This window comes from Ochlerotatus camptorhynchus, unplaced genomic scaffold (assembly GCF_037179485.1).
Source record: "Ochlerotatus camptorhynchus isolate MF236.1 unplaced genomic scaffold, CSIRO-AGI_Acam_v1.1 ptg000313l, whole genome shotgun sequence".
NCBI lineage: Eukaryota > Metazoa > Arthropoda > Insecta > Diptera > Culicidae > Ochlerotatus > Ochlerotatus camptorhynchus.
The window spans coordinates 2246759-2272154 of record NW_027040801.1 but is presented as its reverse complement, the minus strand read 5'-3'; the positions used below and the strand labels follow the sequence as shown (position 1 = coordinate 2272154).

Genomic DNA, 25396 nt, shown 5'->3' with positions numbered 1-25396 from the left:
GCTCGGTTGGATTTTTTACCAGGTATATTTTTCCTGACAAGGAATAAATTTTTCCAAAAACTTTGTCTCAGACGTCATTTCGATATGAATTGTCGTTTTCGACGGTTGAGATTTGTTAAAACTTTTCGAATATGCCAATTTAATGTTTTTTGCGAGATTCCAAATGGCCGATTTTAGCTCATATGTAAATAATTGGCCATAACAAACAATTATGCAAAGTTTGATGCGAATCGGAGAAGGTCGCGTCTGGTTGATTCGTCGTTTGGTGTGGAATTTTCGATAATATATTCGCCACTACGAAGCAACTTTTAGGGCAATAATCAAATCTCTTGCTCTCGACTTTTCCCTGCGGTGTGTGTGCTTTCATGCTGAAACACGCCGGTCCGACCCCAGAGTTCGACAGAGAAGCAGAAAACAATCATCATCGGTCATCGAAGGAGGCCAATCGATATATCCATATGTAATTCAAGGCCATTTATTGACATTGCCTTCGCGTTAGCTCCGCGCTCACTTTTGCCAGTCTTGCCAGTTGTAACGATAAAAACAACAACAATTCCATCTTCGAGCCTTGTCTCGCCTCGCCTCGCCTCGCTACATAGTAGTGGTGAACGAAACTTCGTGGTTCAGCGAATCTTCCGAAATTGGATTCATTCTTTTATGACTACATTTCTCAGTATTTGCTTTACAGCCTAGAAGATGAAAGGACCTTTACTTCCGCGCCCCTTCGTTTGGCCTCATTCGCACCTGCTCGTCCATTATTCAACTTTAATGTGAACAATTATGTATATGAGATCCTGCCATGCACCTTCCCTACTACCCTGCTCCTGTAGCAAAGTTAACGTACAATGTGCGTATGGCTCTCTGCCGGGTCGACGGCAGTATGAACTTTCGGACGCAATCTAATTGTTAGTTTTTTATGTGCCTTCCCTTAATGCCACGTTGTCGTCGTCGTCGTCGTCGTCGTCGTTGCTGAAGGTGGGCGGAAAACCACATTTTTTTGTGAGGTAGGCACGAGGATTTATTTACATTTCCCTACTCTCAACTCGATGGATGTGGAATTACTTGTTACTCTCCCTGCTCCTACCGAACTGTATAGCACAGACAAACAGACGTAACTCTTTGAATAAGTTTTTCTTGAAAATATTTAAAAATAGGACCTCAATAACGACATATCTCGAGTTTCTCGCGGAAAACAAGCTAGCTCGCTAAGTTGCTAACAATGTTGCATGCAAGGTAATCAGAATATATAGAAACGTCCAAGTAATCCGATGCCAGCGCTGTAGTGTGTAGTTTTTTATAATGCGTTTATTTTGTCAGGCTCATTTGCCGTAGCTTTGCGGAGCCGATATTCATTGTTTAGATTACAATATTACTTGATCATGATGATGATGATGAAGATATGTAGTCCCACCTCTCACCCCTACAAAGGTTTGAGCTGGATGACTTATCTTTAAGAAAATTAAATATGACATTTTAACCAGGTTAGCAAACAAAATCGAACTGGTTTCAGTTACATACCTAAATTCCCTCTAGAGTTTAAAGTTGCTTCACAGCGATATAAATGTGGAAAAGCTCAGGCTCCCACCTCTTAGTTCGCCTTTTTGTCCACCTAAAATATTCATAAGTATTACAAGCAATCAAGAGTTAATGAACAATCAACAAAGCATCCTATTACACTAGTAACCCCGGAATCTGATGCTATCATAATTTTCAGCAATGTCAGGAGTGCTCACGAACCCCCAACATTTGCCAGAAAACTTACAACTAATTCAAGGTATCTTCCAAATAAGCTTCAAAATTGCATTTTTTTTTATCAAATGTTAAATTCAGTCCTCTATATCCGTAATACGCGCGTGAGGCTCAAACCTTTGTAGACTACTATTAATTTATTATTAAATCAAATATTAAAAATCCATCATCACCATCGTGGCGAACAGAAATAGTTTTTGCAGTGCTACAATACTTATTAAAAAAGTCTTTATGACAGCTATCCATATAAAATAATCCGTTAGAGATAACTTCGTCAAGATACATAGTTTGTCAATTCATAAAAAAAATCAATGGAAAACTGTTCAAAAAAGACAGTTTTAAGGTGTGAAATGCAGTGTCTTTTAAATTCTGTAAGTGTTGCTGAACGTTTGATATGTCTAGGCATCGAATTGAAAACATTTATTCCTTTAAAATGTAATGAATTTTGTGAAACACAAGTCAAGCAATGTGATGTTCTTATTTCAACCGCTTTTCTAGTATTATATCTATGAAACTCACTTCCTCTTTCAATTCGATCACAAATATCGAGGCAGCAAACCGTTAACTACTTTAAAAATGAACACCATAGTCAAATATAAAATTCTTTGCTTCACCGACAACCATCAAAATTGAGGAAGTGAATCTATTATATCTCAAAATCAAACGCATTATTTTATTCTGCAAGCGCTGTAATCTCGATATTTGTGTTGCATTGGCCAGAAATAAAATGGAAGGGCAAAAGTCTAGATGAGGAGAGATGATTGATTTGTATAGCTGTATTTTACTGGCAATAGTTAAATCGTTTTTTCAGTCGACATAGAATTCCATACTTCTTGGCAATTTTATTGATGACATTGTCAATGTGAGAGTTGAACTTAAGTTTGTCATCAATAATCCCACCAAGATATTTAATCTCGCAAACGCGATCAATAGTCTCATCATCAATTACAACATAGACGTTCTCATTTACTCGATTCCGCGAAATTACCATAAATTTAGTTTTACTTGTATTCAATTTCAACTGCTTATACTTCAACCATCTACTTAGAGAACGCAAATCTTCATTCAAGTGTAAAACGGCATCATCTAAATCCTTAGCTGCAATGAATAACACAGTATCATCTGCAAAAAGATTAATGTCGCAAAATCGTAAAACACGTTGCAAGTCATTAATATACATAATAAATAACAGGGGCCCTAATACACTTCCCTGGGGCACTTCAAGATTATTCCCCATGGGACTGGAAACAGAATCATTAAAACAGTCCGTTGAGTTCTGTCAGACAAATAGCTTTCAAACCATTTATATGCAGTACTCGTAATTCCAAAGCGCTTGATTGATCTTAACAATAAGTGCCTAGAAATTGTTTCAAAAGCGCGTTTCAGATCAAAAAAAAAAAAACAGCAACAATCGTATCTTTACACTCCAAGTTATTTTTCCACTTCGCTAATACCAAATTCAACGTGGTTTCACAAGAATGACCTTCCCGATATCCCGATTGTTCTGGTATCAACAAACTATTACTATTTAAATACTGCAACAGCTGGCCTTTAACAACAAGTTCCAAAATTTTCTCTAATGTGTGCAATATGTTGATGGGACGAAACTCTTCGGCTTCAATCGTTCCAGCAACTTTTTGAATAGGGACCACTAAGGATTCCTTCCAAATTTGACTGAAATGGTTATGGAACTTTACATGAACGTTTGTGTGATAAAGTTTTAACCTTATATGGTTTTTTGGATGTTGTTAAGTACGATTACCATTCCAAATTCTTGTTCTCTCCATACATTTTCGGAAAGAGAACTATATTAGAACCTTTCTACTTATTGTTCAATAACTTTAATGGTAATGGTTATGATAGTCAGTAAGATCCATGGTTTTGTATTATCGGTCAACTTAACGTGGAATATACCGTGAATTGGTAATCATTTATTTACAGGCAGCCAATTCACGGTATATCTACCAGCTGAAACATGGACACAGCTGGGTGGCGTAGCCTGGGCAATGTTGCCAGTCCGGCAATAGCAAAGTGAAGAGGTGCGACGTGAACACTGGCGCGGTAACCATAGTACGGTGATAGAGGAAATGCTTCACCAAACCTGAGCGTCTGTTCACCATGGAGGTGCGGCTCAAAACGGCGTCTGTTCTCCATGTTAGGAGCGGCTGATCACCGTCCAAGTGCCAGCGTGGGACTCTAAACAGAGCTGTGTACGATGGTCCCCCGGCGAGACAGGGGGTTGGGGCAGGCCCAACAAGCCGCCCTGAAAAAAAAACAAAGTTGAATCGGAACAATCGGCACAGACCTACGCAACGAAATAAGGACTACGATTGGAAACTCGGAACATGGAACTGCAAATCGCTCGGCTTCCCGTGTTGAGATAGGTTAATCTATGACGAACTTCAACCACGCAACTTCGAAGTCGTAGCACTGCAGGAACTTTGCTGGATAAGATGCTCCAACGCGTGATTGGTTGGCAGCCGATCAACGCGAGGATGTGCAAGTTGAGGATTAAGGGCCGTTTCTTCAACTACAGTATCATCAACGTGCACTGCCCACACCAAGGAAGACCCGACGACGAGGAAGAAGCGTTCTATGCGCAGCTGGAGCAGGTGTCCGACGGCTGTTCGCAACGGGACGTCAAAATCGTCATCGGCGACATGAACGCTCAGGTAGGACGGGATGCAATGTATGGACCGGCAATCGGGCCAAACAGCCTGCATGCCGTATCGAACGACAACGGCCAACGATGCGTGAACTTTGCAGCCTCTCGGGGTATGGTAGTTCGAAGTACCTTCTTCCCCCGCAAGGATATCCACAAAGCCACCTGGAGATCACCTGACCAACACACAGAAAACCAAATCGATCACGTTCTAATCGACGGGAAATTCTTCTCCGACATTATCAACGTCCGCACGTACCGCTGTGCGAACATAGATTCGGACCACTACCTAGTTGCAGTATGCATGCATAACACACGTCGAAGTCGAACGCCGCGACCCAACGTTGAGCAACTACGGGACGCCGGAGTTGCCCAGGACTACGCGCAGCACCTGGAAGTTGCACTACCCACGGAAGAGCAGCTTGGCGCAGCTAGAAGATGGCTGGAGGGACATCCGTTCAGCCATAGGTAGTACCGCTGCAGCGGCACTAGGTACTGCAATCCCGGACCGAAGAAATGACTGGTTTGACGGCTAATGCAAACTGTTAGTAGAGGAGAAGAATGCAGCACGGGCGAGAATGCTGCAACACCGCACGAGATTGAATGTGGAGCGATACAGACAAGCGCGGAACAGATAAAACTCCGTTTTCCGAAGTAAGAAGCGTCAGCAGGAAGACCAAGATCGCGAGACGATGGAAAATCTGTACCGCGTAAACGACACACGGAAGTTCTATGTGAAGCTAAATAGTTCGCGCAAAGGTTACGTGCCGCAAACCGATATGTGCAAGGACTTGGACGGTCACCTTCTCACGAACGAGTGTGAGGTGATTGAGAGGTGGAAGCAGTACTATGACGAGCACCTCAACGGTGAAGCAGCAGAAAACGAAGGTGGCACGGCAACAGACCTTGGAGCACGCGCAGAAGACGACAGGCTACCGGCCCCTGATCTTCAAGAAGTTGAGGAGGAGATCGGTCGGCTGTAGAACAACAAAGCAACTGGTGTAGATCAACTACCAAGTGAGCTATTAAAATACGGTGGTGAAGCACTGGCTAGAGCGCTGCACTGGGTATTTGCCAAGATTTGGGAGGAGGAGATATTACCGAAGGAGTGGATGGAAGGTGTCGTATGCCCAGTCTACAAAAAGGGCGAAACTGCTGAGCGCCGCCTACAAGGTACTCTCCCAAATTCTATGCCGCCGTCTGTCACCATTTGCAAAAGAATTCGTGGGGCAATTCCAGGCGGGATTCAAAAGTGCCCGCGCTACCACGGGCCAAATTTTCGCGATTCGGCAGGTTCTGCAGAAATGCCGCGAATACAACGTTTCAAATCCGCATACGATACTATCGATCGAGATCAGCTATGGCGGATTATGCACGAGTACGGATTTCCGGACAAACTGACGCGATTGGTCAAGGCGACGATGGATCGAGTGATGTGCGTTGTTCGAGTATCGGGGACACTCTCGAGTCCCTTTGAATCTCGAAGGGGGTTACGGCAAGGTGATGGACTTTCGTGTCTGCTGTTCAACATCGCGTTAGAAGGTGTGATCAGAAGAGCTGGGATAGACACGAGTGGCACGATATTCAGGAAGTCCATCCAGCTCCTTGGCTTCGCCGATGACATTGACATTATGGCACGGAACTTTGAGATGATGGCGGAAACGTACATCAGACTGAAGGCTGAAGCTAGACGGATTGGACTTGCCATCAACGCATCAAAGACAAAATACATGAAAGCAAGAGGTTCTAGGGAAGAATGTTAGCCTCCCACCCCGAGTTCAGATTGACGGTGACGAAATCGAGGTGGTCGATGAGTTTGTGTGAAGCTAAATAGCTCACTGGTGACCGCCGAAAATGATACCAGCAGAGAAATTCAAAGACGCATTATGGCAGAGAATCGTGCCTACTTTGGACTCCGGAGGAAGCTCCGGTCGAATAAAATTCGCCGCCGCACGAAGTTGACTGTCTACAAGACGCTCTTGGTGTTTTCGAACGGAAGGTGTTGCGTACCATCTACGGTGGAGTGCAAATGGAAGACGCAACGTGGAGGAGGCGAATGAACCACGAATTGCACCAGCTGCTGGGAGAACCATCCATCGTCCACATTGTCAAAATTGGGCGACTACGGTGGGCTGGGCACGTCGTAAGAATTCCGCACGACGACCTAGTGAAAATGGTTCTAGAAAGCGACCCAACAGGAACAAGAAGAAGAGGCGCGCAGCAGGCAAGGTGGATCGACCAAGTAGAAGGTGACCTGCGGACCCTTCGCAGACTACGAGGCTGGCGAACTGTGGCGAACGAGTAGAGTGGAGACGACTTCTTCGGACAGCAGAGGACAACAAGGCCTTAGCCTGATTAGTAAGGTAAGTAAATTCACGATATATTCCACAAAAAGTTGATCGATGTTACAAAACCATTCATGGACCTTACTGACTACCGTAACCATTGCCATTGAAGTTCTCAAACCATAAGCTAAAAGGTTCTAATATAGTTCTCTTCCTGAAAATGTATGAAGAAAACAAGAATTTGGAACGGTAATGGTTCTTAACAACCTATTAGTTGTAAGGTCCACTTCCAAAGAACCATAATACATAAGGTAATCACAAACGTTCATGTTACTGAAATGGTTATAGAACATTTCAGTTAAAGTTTAGCAGGGATTATAAACAATTTTTAACCATTTTCGGTAAGGTCAATTTATGGTTAGTGTTTATGCGGGGTCTTTTACATAAAAATTATAAAGAAGAGGGCTTAAACATGAGCCCTGGGGAAGACCCATGCAACTAATTCGTGAAGAAAAGCTCATATATTTCTCAGACAACAAGTTGCTGAAATAGTTGTTCATAATTGGTGAAAGCCCACTATCGTGGAGTTTATCCGAAAGGAGGTGAGTAGTTCACTGAAATGATAATATTCAAACCAATCGTTAAATGCGATAACGATGATCCAGAATGAAGTGCTACGTCTGTTTGTCTGTGTGTATAGTGTGGGTGGGAAAGGTTCGGAGGGATTTCGAGTGGCCCCCTTGTGTGATGTGTTGGCAAACGGTCACTACTAAATCCTTCGTTTGATGGTTGGTGGTCATGACCTAAACAGGCGAATTAATTTACTGCTGAGGCGACTGTTCGACGGTGACAGATGCAAATGAGGTGAGGGAAGCCAAGCAACAGCTTCAAAAGGGTAATTCAGGAAGGAAAAGGGTACGTCAGCAAAATTATATGCAGAGGTTTTATGCAACATTGCTCGAATGAACATGGATTTTTTTCTGATTTTAATAGTTGATTGACACCTGGCATAGACGAGTGACAGTTTCATAATATTCATTGTTCTATTGCACCTCGTCTTATTTTACAGACAGTCTATTTAAAAAACAAAACAAAGTGACTACTGATCTCACCTTCTACAGACACCTGCTGAGCGTCCCGTCGCACTTCCGTTTGCTTTTGCTTTTGGCAAAATTGTCCACTCCCAATCTTTGGTTGGTCCCTAACAACTCATCCTTCTCCCTCCGAGTCGCACAAAACGGTGCCTACTAACAACAAAGAGTAAGTGACTACAAACCAAGTACCTTCGCCCTCTACGTAGCGGAACATACCCAGAAGCTACGAAGCACTCATAGCTCTTTGACTTTTTCGTTCTGGCAGGCAACAGCATCAAAAGCTGCCGGCCGAAAAAAGGAAAGGGTTGAATTTAGAGCAATAAAAGAAAGAGGTAACAAGTACGACAAAAAAAAAGAACGGTGCAACAAAAGGCTTACGCTTATGGGTGTCGTCGAATGGTTGGGCGGTCGTCCCGTAGGATCATGTCAAGTCAAGTGTCGCACACGCGGAAAAGTTAGCACCGTCCGCACTGAAAATTAATCTTACTCAGAGAGTGAGTCACTTTTACTCATTCGTATGGAGAAATTTCTTAAAGTGCCGAGTGACTTACGTTTTTAAAAATTTATCCATATGAATGAGTAAAAGTGACTCACTCTATGATTAAGATTCGTTTTCAGTGCGGAACCGGTCAGACGGTGTGGAGCACCCTCGTGTGCAAGCATGATCTACTATTGCAGAGCGGTCATGGGCGTGCAGTCCGATCATACATTCTATTATATCTATCTCTGTGTCATTCACATCTTCTATGATGTGAGATTCTTTATTTTTTTTTAAATCCTTGTCGGGTGTTTTCATCACTGCGATCATTTTTTTGATCTATTGTGATACATTCCCAATTTTTTTTAGCTATATCAACATGCCGCATCACTATTATTAGGAGTGATCGCCATTGTTTGACTGATAGCATTATCCCAGCAAGGCATTACACTTCGAATAAAGTGCACTGCCGTATTGGGAGTTGTTGTCAAAGGTTTCTATCAGCCCCTTGTCGAAGAACTTTTCTATGCCAGAGAAGCGCCATCTTGAAGTTTTCCAATCAGCTTCAAGTGATAACGGTTCGGACAATGACCTGTTATAAGACCTGTATATATGCTAATATCTTTTTTGAAAAGTTCCAAGATTTTGTGGGTCACAGAAATGTTTGAATTAATGAATCGCTTCGACTGCCTAGCAGTGGAAGTGTTCTTCCAGTTTTGCTCAACTTTTGAAGATTCCCACGCTTTTAGCTCCATTCTAAAAGATGCAGCCGATAAGCCACAAAAGGGCTCTGACCATATGCACTTATGAGAAAATCCGAGTCTTGCTAGTGCATCTTTTTCATTCCCGTCAATCCCATACAGTTGGCCATCTGCCCATAGGAATCGATATGTCTATTCCTGGGTCAGTTACTCCTGCTCCCACTTGATTGTTCAATCTTGAATCATCTGTATAAAAAACAATCGATCCTGGACGAAGAACCGAGCCACCAAATTGCCATGAATTACGTCCAGGGTCAAATACTTGAAAAAGTCGATTGGAATTGTATCTTTTCTCCATCCAGTCTTCGTTGTTTCTTACTAGAGCGTTGATACTAACAGTTTTTAGAATCCTAAGATGTCCTCTAAGGTCTTCTTCAAAGAGTTTCACTGACCTAGTAATCCTTAGGGCACACTTTTTGGCTTCTAATTGTACAAATTGATGCAATGGTAGCATATAAAGCAAAGCATCCAATGCCTTCGATGGTATACTGGAGATGGTGAGATGGAGAGAATTGCTAACCTTTGGAGTTTTTCTAACTTTCTCTGAGCAACACTCTCTTTTGTTTTTGGCCACCGACCAATGTACCATAAGTAACCCTGGGTTTGACAATTGTAGGATGTGAGATATACATGGTTTCTAGGTAAATGAACTGAACCCTATGAGTAAATGATCGTGGTTCGAAACATTTTCATTGTTTTTCATGGTACCCTGGGAATAATCCAAAGATTTCTACAAAATCAATACGATTATCAACAAGATATTAGTATATATGGAAAGAATAACAAAAAAAAAATGATTATAATTGTTCGCTTGGATGGAAACTATAATGTCTTGTTGACTTATAATTTGATTTTTGATGATAGCGAAATAATTATCTATGCTGATCATGGTTCGAACCATTAAAGCTTTTAGTTCGAACTATTGATTTCAAAAATACCATTTGTTGAAATTGAGGTATTAAAAGTGATTGAAACGTACTTGCGATACTAGATGTAGTTTTGAGATTTCCTTATCCACCTAGGAGTGTGAAATAAACGTGTAAATTTAATTTGGTTCATGATCAGACTGTTCCAAATACGATAAATTCAGACTTAATTTTACATACCGTTACAGACATTCTGTAACGTAACTAGTCTGTATACTATTCTGATCATTCTTTTTTTTTGGTGGGCGTTGTTGCGTGAGTTGGATTTGTAATCCAATGTATTGTTTAATCAAGTTAAATGTTTATTTTTAAGGTGGAAAATCATCTTTAGGGCGAAGTCAATGTATAAATGTATAAAATGATACAATACGCAATAAAATATGATACATTCGGATAGGGTTTGGAATAGTGTTTATTGCACTTTCATAGTAAATGAATAATCAATTGTTCCAAACTAAGCAATACTAATTCGCTGTTTCGTGGCACATGAAATCTGTGTATGCAATCGGCCAGCTGCTGCTCATACGAGGCACTTAAAACTGCATCTTTTCCAAGTCGCTGGGTATGATTTCCATTCAGGTTGTCGCTTAAAGTCGATTTCAGGATGTGATACTTTTTGTGGGTCGCTTACGCTGACAATGAGCCACTTATCACTTCTTCCAGAGCCTTTTGCAGTGTTTCGGGGAATATTTTATGAGTCTCATTTTAAGCACCTACGGTGGGAAGAGGACATGATTAATTGTTTATAAAAATAAATATCAATCTACCATTCTTGTTGAAGCTTACTTTGGTCATCGCTTCGTCGACTTCATGTGAAATTCTGACCCGTTTTTATGTCCTTTGATGTGTTTTTGTTGGCGTAGCAGGCAATCAGCCGTCGCTTTCCCCTGTTACGTTATTGGGAAGCCCTCCCTGGCAACGACCCGTTACCTGTTTGTGAAAATTAATAACTGTTCATTCCACAATCGCACTTCGTCTAGTACAGAAGTTTAAATAAACCTTTCTCCGTTTTTTCTTGTTAAACCATATACTTCGTTTGGAGTCTCCCGTTTGTTCCTTCAAGAGGTTATGGGGACCACCGCGAAGGACGTTTCGTGCAACATCCCGTTGCTGCGTGGAAGCGGAGCTGACTTCCAAAACTGGAGTTATCGAGTGCGCCTGTTCCTGGAAGCCAAAGGCGTCGCGGATGTGCTGACTGAGGTGGCTCCAACGGAACAAGCTGCAGAGAAGAAGTTTGAAGAAACGGACCGGATCTCGAAGGCGTTGCTGGTGGGTTGCCTGTCGGACGAATGCCTCGAGATCGTTCGAGAGAAGGCGACCACGAAGGAGATGTGGGTCAGTCTGGAGGCGGCTTATGCGAAGAAGTCTGTCGCGAGCCAAACGTTAGTACGGAAGCAGTTGGCTTGTTTGCGGATGAAGGAAGGGGACATGCGGACGCATCTACTTGAATTCGACGGGCTCGTGAGAAAATTGAAGACGGCCGGAGCAACTCTGGCGGAAAGTGATCTGGTGTCGCAGCTTTTCTTGACGCTTCCAGACTCTTTCGATCCCCTAGTCACGACCCTGGAGAACGTCGCGGAAGAAGATTTGAATTTGGACCTCGTCAAGCAGCGTCTATTGGCTGAAGAAAGGAAGCGATCCGACCGGCCCAGTTGAAGACAAGTTGGCAGAGTTCTCGGGTGACTCAAGATCCCAAAAGAAGTCCCAGAAATTCCTCGGTAAGTGCCACAAATGCGGGCGTCGCGGCCACATGAAAAAGGATTGTCGCCAGCGTGAAGCCAATTCAGCGAAGAAGGATGCCATCAGTTTCATGGCCGATGCAAACATTGCGGAAAAGCGGCCTGGACGAATCCTTTTCAAGCTTGATTCCGGGTGCAGTGACCACCTGGTTGGCGACAAGTTCGTTTTTGCTGCCCTGAAGAAGATGACCTGTTGCGTGGAGATCAAGGTCGCCAAGGAAGGAGAAGCTATGTTTGCTGAACAGATTGGCGAAATCAACGTGACCAGCAACAAAGGTGTACATTTCAATCTAAAGAATGTGCTCTACGTTCCAGAACTACGTGAAAACCTGATATCCGTCAGGAAGATGGCCAATGCTGGGATCGATGTCTTGTTCTCTGGAAACGTAGCAGTTCTGAAGAAAAGTGGTAAGTTACTGGCCAATGGACACCTTCGAGGCAGCCTGTACGAGCTTGAGCTATCGTTGGAGGAAGTTGAAGCGAACCATTGCGAAGTATCGATTGGAAACCTGTGGCATCGTCGACTGGGGCATATCGGCCAACGCGGATTAAAGACCATGACCCGGAAAGGAATGCTAAAAGGTATGAATGAAAAAACAACCAAAATTGATTTCTGCGACGCCTGCGTGCAAGCCAAGCAATGCCGAGAACCGTTCAACAAAACGCGAGTTAGGGCCAGCCGGCCGCTGGAGCGGATTCATTTTGATGTTTGCGGACCGATCGATCCGCCGGCATGGGATGGTTCTCGTTTCATCGATGACCATACTCATTTCTCGATGATTTATTTGCTGAAGCGCAAAGCAGAGGTATTCGAGAAATTTCAGCAATTCGAAGCAAAGGTCACAGCTATGCTGGGAAAGTCCATTTCAAGAATAACGGTGGACCAGGGACGAGAGTACTGTTCCACAAATCAGATGCAGTTCTACAAGAGAAAAGGGATACAGCTAGAGACAACGGTTGCGTACACGCCCCAGCAGAATGGTGTAGCGGAGAGGTTCAACCGAACCTTGGTTGAAAAAGTCCGTTCCGTGCTCATCCAATCCAATGTGCCGAAGCAGCTGTGGTCCGAAGCAGCCCTCGCCTGCGTTTACTTGATGAACCAAAGCCCAACAAGTGCGTTGCCCTCTGGTGTTACTCCGGCTGAAATGTGGTTCTGTATTAGATCGGATCTGGACAAACTTCGTGTGTTTGGCTGCAAGAGTTTCGTGTGCATTCCAAAGCAGCAAAGGCGTAAGTTGGATGCGAAGAGCAAGGAGATGGTCATAGTTGGGTACGCTCCGAACGGCTACCGCGTGTGGGACCCAGTGGCTCGAAAGCTTACGATTGCTCGAGACGTCAAGTTTGATGAGTCGTCCTTCCCGTACGCTATGATGCAGCAAGAAGACGATGTCCCATTGACCGTCCACCTCCCGTTCGAGCAAGAGGGGGAACGTTGCCAGCCGGCCCCCACAGATGAAATTCGTGAAGCCAATAATGAACCTGAAATCAATCGAATTGAAGCAGAACCCGACGATGATCTTGAAGAACCGGTTGAAGAACCAGAAAATGCGCTCCCTTCGCCCACAGAAAGACGCGAAATTCCTAGTGAATTGTCGTCGAGGCATAGCGAACAGGAGCGCAGGCTCCCCGTTAAGTTATTTGATTACTTTATCGGTTATAGAGCTATTTCTGGCGAATTGATTTCCGCAGATATACCCGAATCGTTTGATGAACTGCCCCAGCGTGCTGACCGAGCCATGTGGATGGCTACGGTACGAGATGAGTTACGTTCCATGGAGGAGAACAAGGTCTGGCGTCTTACGAGCTGTCCGAAGGGAGTGAAGCCTCTGAAATCGAAATGGGTGTTTCAGCTGAAGGACGATTCAAACATAAGGCGAGACTGGTGGTGAAAGGATTCCTGCAGAAGGCTGGAGTCGATTACGAGGAGACATTCGCTCCTGTTGCAAAACTGGCCACCATCAGGACGGTTCTCGCGGTCGGAGTGCAACAGTGTTTCCACTTCCATCAAATGGACGTCAAGACGGCGTTTTTTGCACGGCGACCTGAAAGAGGAATTGTACATGGCGGTTCCCGACGGTGTTGCAGCGTCCCCTGATACAGTGTGCCGCTTACTCAAGTCCCTGTACGGCCTCAAGCAATCCCCAAGGTGCTGGAACGAAAAGTTCAACGATCGGTTACTGAGTTTGGGATTTCGTCGATCGCTGCACGACTACTGCCTCTACGTGCGGGTGGTACCAGGAGACGAAATTTATATCATTCTGTATGTGGACGATTTGCTCATCGCTGGGAGGAAGATTGAAACGATTGTGAATCTGAAGAAAGCCCTGAGTTCGACATTCAAGATGACGGACTGTGGTGAGATCAGTCGTTTCCTAGGTATGAAACTAGAATACGACCGTGCGACGAATTCCATGAAACTCTCTCAAGAAACGAATATCGAAAAAATATTGATACGCTTTAAAATGACGGATTGTAACCCGACCAAGACGCCTATGGAGAAGAACCTGGTTGTTTCCCGTGATGGTGAGTCAACCCAAGAACCGTACCGTGAGCTGCTGGGCACAATTATGTACGTAATGCTGTGCACCAGGCCTGATTTGTGTTTCCCCGTCGGATTCCTGGACCGTTACCAACAGAACCCAACAGTTAACCATTGGCAATGCCTCAAGCGTATAGTACGGTATTTGAAAGGGACGAAAACGAAGCACCTGAAGTTTGTACGCGACGAATCAGTGGAAGCGTTGGTAGGATATGCTGACGCCGACTGGGCATCGGATGCGGAAGACAGGAAGTCAGTCAGCGGCTACCTGTTCACGGTATTCGGTAATCCTGTATCGTGGTCAAGCAAAAAGCAGGTTACCGTTGCTACATCCTCGAGTGAAGCGGAATATGTATTGCTGAGTTCTGCTGTTTCGGAAGCGATCTGGTTGTCCGGAGTGATGGAAGATCTTCAATTGAAGCGGCCTGCGGATCCGGTCGTAATATTTGAGGACAATCAAGGAGCGATAGGTATGGCGAAGAATTGTGAAAGCAAGAGAAGCAAGCATATAGATATCAAGCACCACTTCATCCGGGACCACATTGCGAATGGACGTGTAGCGGTGAAGTATAGCAGTACCGAAAAGCAACTGGCGGATTTGTTCACCAAACCGGTGGACGCGGTGCGCATGCAGAAGCTGTGCCAAGGCTTTGGAATGGCCGATTGAGAGGGGGTGTTGACGTAGTAGGCAATCAGTCGTCGCTTTCTCCTGTTACGTTGTTGGGAAGTCCTCCCTGGCAACGACCCGTTACCTGTTTGTGAAAATTAATAACTGTTCATTCCACAATCGCACTTCGTCTAGTACAGACGTTTAAATAAACCTTTCTCCGTTTTTTCTTGTTAAACCATATACTTCGTTTGGAGTCTCCCGTTTGTCCCTTCAAGAGTTTTCAAGCAATTTTTCCGTGGAAACTTTGATGCGATTTTTGCGCGAAGGAGGCAATCAGATCGTAAACAAAGTGTAGCGACGGTAGCGACCCTAGCGGTGATTCGACGAAGCTGATAGTAAGAACCACGTTCATTTGTGGTTCGAACCAAGATCAAAAACAACAATCGTATTTTCAAAAAATGCACACATTCAGGGATTTTTCCTATTATAGAATTTTGTAGTAATGAAATAATATGTACGCCTCGATGCTCGAGCATTGTTCCAAGCTTTACTTTGGTGATTACAATACTTGCAGACGGATTAAATAAACAACTTGCATAGGGACAATCAGAATCAAATTCACAACTGTTTTCAATGTAATTAACTAAACTTGTTGCAGCAATTATTATTCTAAAACAATAAAGGGGTGTGACGGGAAATGTCCAAAGCTTAGTTTAATAATATTTTGATTCTAAATTTCTGAATGCTGAATGGTTTGTCAGTTTATTTTTAAACTAGTTCGAACCACGACCATTTTTTTCACGATTCGAACCAAGATCATTTACCCTAGTACTTGCCATATTAGAAATTAGAAGAAAGTAATTGCAATTCTGAATAAGTATTTTCAGTAGGATGAGAGGCAATTGCTGTCAAAACGTAAAATCTTGATTAACATTTTTCAAAATGTCCTATCTACTTTGATCGATTCTCTTCATCGACTAAGATTTCCACTACATTGAAAAACATGGAAAAAGCTGGAAAACCTGGAATTCTCAGGTTATTTATTTTTTCCTGGAAAGACCTTATGCGTCCACGATGACCAGATAGAACTCACCCTCAAGTGGGCCAGCGTAGTCGACGTGAATTCTCTGCTAGGGAACCATACACACAGAAATCTGTAAAATTTTACCGAAATCTCAACAGCTGAACGTTCGGTAAACAGTTTCGCAGATTTTCTGTAACTTTTCACAAATATCTGTGATTTTTGCACAGATATCTGTAAATAATTACAGGAAAACTGTAACATTGTTTACCGACCGTTCAACTGTTGAGATTTCGGTAAAATTTTACAGATTTCTGTGTGTATGGTTCCCTAGCAGAGAATTCACGTCGACTACGCTGGCCCACTTGAGGGTGAGTTCTATTCGGTGGACACTTTGCTGCAGACGAACAACCGTGACAGGCTCGAACCTAACTGACGATTTCCCCATCGAGACCAGGCCAATATACAAAACTCCTGGCTATCGTTTTCATCCGCTGTACTCCTGGGTGGCCTTTGTGGAGTTGATTCAAGCACCGCTTCCTGTACAGTGCTGGGATGGACCAATCTATTGCTGAACATGATGCAGCCTTCGACTGTTGATAGTGCTTCTTGACGATCGTAGTAGCGTAATATCTCACAATCCTTGATCTCCGACCGATGTGTAGGCCAACCATCCTTGACAAAGCAGTATACTTTTCGAAGCCAGGTGTACGAACTTGTTGAAATCCGAAGAAGATATTTGACATGCTGGTCAATAATGCGTGATAGATCATCAGCATTACCAAACTTGTCCGTTGCGACATATTCAATCGAAGAGTCTTAAGTCGAATCTTTAAAAAACATATAGATCAGCATGAACTAAGAAGTAAAATATTATGAAATAAGATACCGTTTCAATATAAAACGTAGAAATTACGGTATCAAATCCAGAGTATATTGTAATTGATATGATATAACAACAAAAACAAAAAACGTTCGCAGAGAGATGTCACCTTCGGTGAATGAATCCTTACACCCTCCAGAACATTTTCACACACTTTATTTCACTCTAACCATGTTTAATCGTGTTTAGCATGTTGTCGAAATTGGAAGAACTGCGCTCGCACCTTGTAGAATTCTTTCAAGCGAACGAAGATCGTAGAAAAAGGTACTCGGTGGACCATTTTAAGAGGGAAAATGTTCCGGTATCCACCGTATACCGTCTTCTGGCATCCATGGCAGTAACTCGGGAGAGAGGTAGCGGCCGTCCAACGAAGATAATGAATAAGAAGACGTTCCGCTCGCTGCACAACATGTTCAACAACAAGGATTCGGTTAGTCAACGGGAAGCGGCCATAAAGTTCCGTTGTTCAAAGTCACACATCTGCAAGACTCAAAGGAAGGAGGGAATAGTGTGTAGAAAGAGAGAGAGAGAGAGAGTACACCGACGAGCAAATCCAAACCGTAAGATCCCAATGCCGCTGGATGACCCAGACGTACGGCGGAAAGCCAAAATATACCATATGTGCCAAAAGACCGGAATCGGACAAATTTGCCGCAGTGCCGTCCTATCGAGGATTTATTTTTCGGTCTATTGAGCTCCATGGTATACAAGGATAAATGGAAGTGGTGGCGGTAAGCATGATTACCTCTCACCCCAGTAGGCCTGGGTTCAATCCCAGTCGTCGCCGCCGGGATGTTCTGAGGCATAACATCTCTGATCACTAGAAGTAAAGCCGTTGGTCCCCGGTTCTTGAGTTGATGGGTCGATAGGTAGGATCCAGGTGTAGGAGCAGCCTCCCTGGCGTCGGTAGCATTGGTACTCAGCACGGAAAACAAGATCGACGAAAAACAAATCGAGGGAAAAAAAGATAATTGGAAGCCAAGGACACCAATGTTCAAGGCATCAGAAGTGATGCCATTTGGAGAACCTAGGAATGTCCTGTCGTATCGTTGTAGTTTGCACATGAGCCCATCATGTCAGAAATTGTTGAACGCTTTTTCAACGTCCAACAATGCCATGGCAGATGTTTTCGATACATACTTGTTCCGTCTGAGAATATTGCTTACACGCGTCAGTTGGTGAGTAGTCGACCGACCTTATCGAAAACCAAACCAGATGTTAGAAGATGCCGGTAAATTGCTTTTTCGAGAAGCTTTGATAACCCTGAGAGAAGGCTGATGGGTCTGCTGCTGGAGGGAGAGGAAGGATCCTTCCCAGGTTTGCGGATAGTATGACTTTAGCTAACTTCCAACACGAGGGGAAGTAGCCAAGCCTAAGGTAATCATAGGATCTAGAACTTGTATGTGTGAGGTCTAGAATCAAGATGTTATCGAAACCTGGGGTCTTCAAGTTTTTGGTAGATTTGATATAGGCCAACAGTTCGTCAGCTGAAATCTTTGAAAATTCGGGAATGTTGTTGGGAATCAAATGGAGCAGCCTCATGTAACATTGTACCTCAAAAAATAGGACCAACATCTCTCGAGTTTCTCGCAAAAAACAAGATAGCTCGCTTAGTCGCAAACAATGTTGCATGCAAGGCAAACAGAATGTATAGAAACGTCAAAGAGATCCGATGCCACCGGTGCGGTGAGCAGCGTTGCCAGAATGTTTTAAAGCTTATCGGTAGCAAAGGTTTTAAAAAATCGGTATTTATCGGTATTTACTATTTATTTATTTTTTTGCTGTTATTGAAAGCGAAAATTTTTATCTTTTGGACTATGATCGGAAAATTCCGGAAGAAAACTCCGGGGAATGTTTGAATTAGCTTCTGGAGGAAACTGATAACAACATCCAGCTATAGAAGAAAGAAGCTCTCTTGGAGAAAATTTGAGGAAAGTTCTGAGAGAAGTCGGAAAAACATCCGCGAAACTTCCGAGACATAAATTGAGAAACTTCTGGCAAAAATTTAAAGAAATTTTCAGAAAAACAATCGGATTTCACATTCAAAGGAAGGCAGAAAAGTTTCAGAAATCGTAAGTAAATTCCAGAAGTAGTCATTTCCAGGGGAAGCCAAAAGGAGCTTGGAAAACCCTTCCAATAGAAGTAAAAAAAAACCAACTGGACAAAATTCCAGAACTAGACGAAAGAAATTTCTGGGAAAAGTTTATTTGAACTTCCTGGAGAAGACTGAAGAAACTTCCTGGAGACACTGGCACAAACTTCCTAAGGTAGATTGGGAAAAAAAATCTGAAGAAAGTCGGAAGCCAGAGCGCTTTTGGAACAGTCGAAAGACACAAGGACATAATTCCGGAAGAAAGAGCTCCTGGGGGATGTTCTAATGATGCGGAAAATTTACCAAATGGTCATAAAACATCCCTGAAGGGGTGCACGACGTTAGGCACACGGTCGTTAGGCATACGTACGTTAGGCATACGGACGTTAGTCATAATGTACGATAGGCATAATGGACGTTGGGCATAAAGGACGTTAGGCATAATGGACGTTAGGCATAATGGACGTTAGGCATAATGGACGTTAGGCATAATCTAACGGATGAATTCCAGAAGGATGATAATGGACCGTCTATTGATTGCTGACTTCGGTGACAATAATGAAAGAGCCTTAATTTTTCGAACTCATTAACGACGTCTTGGACAGGCAAAGTATTGGGTTACAGATGGTACGTTTGCCACAGTTCCTTGTTTGTTTCGGCAACTCGTCACTGTTCATGGAAGTATCGCTCCCTCACATCAGCAAGTTTTCATTCTGATGACAACAAAATCAGAATCGTTGTATCGAAAAGTATGGCAGGAAATCCTGGAAGCAGCAGGTATGTTTTTTTGTTATTGAATGAAAAACCACAGAATTAACCATTCTTGATTTCATGAGCTGTTCTTTGGCATCATATTTTATTCAACCTTGGCTATTTTTTGTTATTGAATGAAAAATCACAGAATTCACCATTCTTTATGCCCCTGAAGTTTTTCGAACATTCCTGAAATGTACTTAGGAATATTACATATTTCCTCGGAATTCCTTAAAAGTTCTTGTAATTTTCTTAAAGTTAATAGGGCTGTTTTGGAGTACTCTGATCATATTTGAAATACTTGGAACTTCCCTGATTATAATGAGACTGCCGGAATACCTCTAATCAACTTTGAAGACTTTCTTGAAGATTACGAAATTTCTTAGGCGCTCTCACAATTTTCTTGAATTTATTGTAACATCAGCATTGAAGTTCTCTGATATTTTTAATTTTTGGAAGTTATCGACCCTGCCATTAATAAGCACGGAACTTCCCAAAACATGTTCTCACAATGTGCTAATGTTCGTGTAACTTCCCTTACGTTTCTTAAATTTGCATGAGCCCCTCGGAGCATTGCTGAAGTTTTCGGAAATAGCATGAGTTTTTCCGAACTCCTTTAAAATTTCAGCACTTTCCTTGAAGTTGATTGATCTGTCCTGATGTTCTCGGAGCTTCCTAAAGTTCTCTCAATTCTCTTGAAACTAATGGAACTGTCCTGAAAACCATTAAATTTTCCAGAAGTTCTTTAGACTTATGAAGTATCCAAAATATGTATGATGTTTCCTGAAGTCACTGGAGTTCACTGGACCGGGTTTTAGAATTTTAACAGAAGTTATTGAAACATTCTTTAATTTATCGAAACTTATTAAAAAGTTTGGACTTTTCTGAAGTTTGAGAACTTCTTAAAAGTTCCTGCAGCTAGTGTGGATCTACAATCAAAATCTGGAAGCATCCCTGAAGTTCCGAAAATGTTGAAAAAACTGGCGGGAGAAGATGGAGGAATCATTCGAGCGAAGGCTGAAGAAGCTTCCAAGGAAAGTCGAAATAAGTTTCCGAGAGGAATCGTAAAATAATTTACGATAGTGGAAGAAAATTCCAGGGAAGTTAAAAAATGTTTCAAAAGTATTTCCCGATTCCCCCGGAATTACCAAAAAGAGCCATCGACTGTTTATCGATTCATGAGTAGCCAAAAATGGTGAGGAAATTGAAACATTAATCGAAAGAGTATCCATGAGACATTTATGAAAATGATTTTTTTATTAGAATTTTAAAGGCTAAAAAAAGATATTCAATAAGATACAAGTCTCTCCAAATAATTTTCTCCAAAATTCGAGCGCGGGCAGGCAATATTCATTTTGATTATTTAAAAAAATCGGTATAAAATTTCAAAAATCGGTATTTTAAGAAACCTTATCTGTATATCGGTATCTAGTTCGGAAATCGGTATAAATATAGATATCTGGCAACACTGGCGGTGAGTAGTTCGTGGAAATGCTAATATTCAAATCAATCGTTAAATGCGTGAACGATGATCCAGAATGAAGAGTTACGGAACGAGTAGTGGAATGGGTCTGGGCTTATTTTTTAAGATTCTGGTTAGCTTCCAGAAAGGCTTTGCCCAATCAGTGCGAAATCGTTATTTCTGAGATGCATCATCCCCTGACCTGAATGATGTTTGTTAATCGATTACAATTGGTCTTCAAGTTAGGCAACCCAGAACGCCTGCCTTCGAATGGTGTTACGAAATCTAATGAGATCTTTAGTAGAGCTGTCAAGGTTCAGAGTGTTACTCACCTGTCTAGATACTTGCCCGGGAAATCGCCTCCTCGATGGTATGACGCCGGCCAACAACTTCGGACGTCTCCGGTTGGACATCGTAGTCGACGCAGTGTTGCTATTGAGCACAGTTGACACGATGGTAGTTGCGCCGAGAAGCTTCGAATCGCTTCACCGAAGGACCAATTTCGGCCAGCACCGGATAGTGGTCCGAGCTGAGTTCTTGGTAAACTACAGGTTGCGAGATGTTGTTGGCCAAGTTGCTGATATAGATGTCGATGGTAGCTTGGGCACCGAACCTACGCTACCGGGTTGGAGTGTCCGGACTCAAGATGTTGCACTGCACTTTCTGCAGGTCATTGTACAGGATGGTGCCATTTTGGGGCAGTAAGGCGCAACGATGGTGACAAGAGTAGAACTTCCACCCCTACGGCTTCGATTATTTTCAGCTGGAAGTTCGGCACGATGGAGAGCGATGGTCACTCCCCCCCCCCCAGCCTCACAAGACGTTAATCTCAAACTTCAGGTGTATTTCGGTGATGATGGCGATTACGATGTTTCGTTCGTTGAGGAATTCAACGAAGTCGATGCCCTTACTCTTGAGCGAGCAAGCGTTCCAGTTGGCAATTTTGATGGCTTCACGGTTCACACTAATTGACGAGGGATACGGTAGCATGAAACTGTTTTGTTCGGGTCCTGCAGGTGCGCTGGATTATGATGACTTCTGTCAAGAGTGTAACAAGTTCCGCCGTTGTAAGCTAAGTGTCTGCATTCTCGATCGTTGGTGAAGGGGGAGCACCTTCATGGTGCCACGATAGCCCCGGAGATGGAGAGGTGCTTCGGGATGCAGCGGTTGCCGCATATGACTGACGTCTTGAGTATTCCCGAGTGTTCGGCACCCCAGCTGTTGGCGGGACCAATGCAGCAGCAGCAAAACGCTTGTTGAGTGGAACTGGCGGAAGCACCGGAATTTGGCGCCGTTGGGGGATGGCAGGTAAATTCTTGCTTCGGGCATGTCTTGCTGGTTGCCCGATGTGCTGCACCACAATTGGCACATTTGGGGTCTGCGTCCTCCATTAGCTCGCAGGCATCAGGTGCGTGCTGCTTGCCACAATTATTCCAGCGTTAGGCCAAACTGCCCCAAGTTTCACGTTGGGTGGCTTCACCACAATCACCACAATGTGCTCTGAAGGTTCTTCAAATATGTTGCATTCCTTTCCAGGTGCACCAGATACAGCAGGTCGCGGTGAAGCGTCATGACGATTCATCTTGAAGATGTTGATTGACATGAGTCCATGTTGCTTCAATTCATCCGACAGTGTGACTGTTTTCCTGTCGGGAAGGCCACGCAAGACCACCTTGAGCGGTTTTTTTTATCCAGTTCGTTAATTTGGAAGGCTCAATCGCGTTAGCTTTACGGAGCCGATAATTCATTGTTCACTGTTCGTAACAAAATTCACTTAATTCTATGTCTAGTAGAAGTTGGGCCGAATACTTACGGTGCGGCTTACTCGAGGTTAGAAGGGCACATTGTTGAAGGATAGGATCAGGGGAGCGTTGTCGTTAGTATGAATGGTAGTACCTTAAGCGACTTGGTAGTCAATGAATGGGAAATTTTGATGCTTCCACTATTTTCACTATTTGTACTATATGCCACAAAATTGCTGGATAAACTCCCCGTCGAATGGCATATATTGCATGACATATTTCACATTAATGCTTTGGAGAAATATGCGTTTGAAAACACCCCCCATTTTCGTTACATATCTCATTTTCGATATCTTAATGTGACCCCCAGCATAGTAAAGAAAGACGTAGCCTTACGTCAAAAGGTTGTAACAAATGCAATACTTTTAAGTACAAAAAAAAAGCTCAAGCACATCGACCCATGAACGACAGACCAGTGAATGTTGTTGCTAGGTGTATAAATATTTACAGCTCAATTTCATGCACCAATTTTATATCCTGCCATTTCATGCTCTCCTTTTTCATTATCCTTTCAGGCATCAAATGTCCAGTGTGCAGCAAGTTTGTCATGCCCGACGATATAGAGTGTCATTTAGTAATGTGCCTAACGAAACCTCGTTTGTCTTACAACGGTAAGTGTGGGAGTCCGCTCCGGTTCGCTGAAAATAGATCGCAGCGGTTCATTCTTTTCTCTCCATCCTTTTTTTCAGAGGACTGCTTAACGGATGCCAAGGGTGAATGTGTTATATGTTTAGAAGATTTATGTCCCGGTGATATCATTGCTAGATTACCATGCTTATGCATCTATCATAAAGGGTTAGTATGATCGGAATATATGGCCTATGCTAGAATTTATTGACTTGGTGTCCTATTTTGTAGATGTATCGACAAATGGTTCGAGGTGAATCGCAGCTGTCCGGAACATCCGGGTGACTAGTGAAGCTAAATTGGTTCGCGTCAAGTTCGGTTTTCTTTTTTTCTGTACTACGCAAGGACCCTGCCGTCGGACAGGTCATCCTAGTTGGTCGCGCAGCACAGTGGGGACAGAGGGAACGGGGAAGAGTCTACACTAGTGGTTAGTAGTAATAGTAGTAATTAAAAAATTGAAACATTGAAAGAGATCAAGCAACTGTGAAAGAGGAAGGACGATGACGACGGACGTCGTCGCGTCGTTGGATGGGATGATGATGAGGGAATGCTCGCGAGAGGGTTTTGATTTGCTGGGCAAATTGGAACCCTCGGGAAAGTGGAGTCAGTTAGCATCAGGGCCACCGCCACCGCCAGGAACGAAGAGATGATTGTACCGGGGGGTGTTTCTTTTGTTATAGTGATAGTTTTTTACCTGATTTTCCGGGGTGGCGAACTAGGGAAAATAGCAACAAAGGCAAACAGACACGCAATAGAATCTTTACTTAGCAGCCACCGAAGTGCGGGGTGGTGGGCGAGAGACGCAGAGCAGAAGGATCGCGGAAAATGTGCAAGCTTTTTTTACTGTATACTGCAATAAATCGATGAGTAGAGGAAATAGACTAAGCTAACGGATGGGAAAATTGATTTTTTTCCGCGCGAAAGCAAAATTAGAGTGACAACCAAAAGCAAACAACCAGAAGAACAAGCGCGTTCGAATGAAATAGCTATATCGAAACAAAACACACACCCATATTTAGGCAATTATATTTTTAAATCTACCGTCTCAGAAGTAGTTTTTCAAACACGAGTTTCACAAACCAGACAAAAAGCGTTTTAATTTTTCTATTTTTCTTACGCTCTCGAACTGTCCATTGTTAGCTGACGTTTGTGTGAGCTAAAACGAATCATATAAAATATACTAAGAAAAAAATGTGGCCGAGGATGTGTTTGTTGCTCGCGAGGAACGTCGCTTTGTAAATATTTCAAATAAGTAAGTTTCAACCGAATGGAGGAAAGAAAAGTAACGATAAGAAACTAAACAATTAGATCTTAGCAAAGGGAAAACAAAATCTAACTGATTAAAATAGTGAATCAAAGAATACAAAAATAAAGCAAATGATGCGACAGACAGAACAGGAAGAAATCATAAGAAGAAAATATCTGTAAATGAAATTATGTAGAGATCTAAACGTGTTTGAAACAAACAAACATAGTAAAGAAGAAAATCGAGAAATTACCGTTAACAATCCCGCTACATTCTTAAACAGCAACACACAGAAACAATAGAGAAAATAACAACATCAATAAACAGTCTTAAAAACAAAAACCGGCAGCAGTATGTTAAGTGTATATGCAGCAAAACAATAAATAGCAATTTTCCAACAATTTCAATCCCTGCTCTTTGGTTTTATGCGTTTTGTTTCATCCTTTTCTGATTCACCCCCATCACATCCATCTAGCTCTCATTCACGTTGAAAGCGAAGAAAAATGGCCGCATGTAAATACAACCAGAACGGATCTCTTTTGAGACATCAAGCAAACCCACACTACTACTTAGAACTCGTAAAACAATAGGCGACGGAGATTGACGGGGAGAACAAAAACCGTCTTACGGTTTTAGAGCAACATTTTGGAGCTATAATAAAATAGAA

At 43.0% G+C, this 25396-nt stretch overlaps 1 protein-coding gene across 1 annotated transcript in view; it reads left to right on the top strand.

The window, feature by feature from the left end:
• Positions 1–25136, top strand: part of LOC135707503 (E3 ubiquitin-protein ligase znrf2-like) — a 69594-nt gene extending 44458 nt beyond the window's left edge. Inside the window, exons 3-5 of the mRNA XM_065229352.1 lie at positions 23372–23467; positions 23546–23651; positions 23715–25136. Coding sequence (XP_065085424.1) covers positions 23372–23467; positions 23546–23651; positions 23715–23772 — 260 coding nt within the window. The 3' untranslated portion in view covers positions 23773–25136. The remainder of the gene's footprint in view (positions 1–23371; positions 23468–23545; positions 23652–23714) is intronic.
• The last annotated feature ends 260 nt before the right edge of the window (positions 25137–25396 follow it).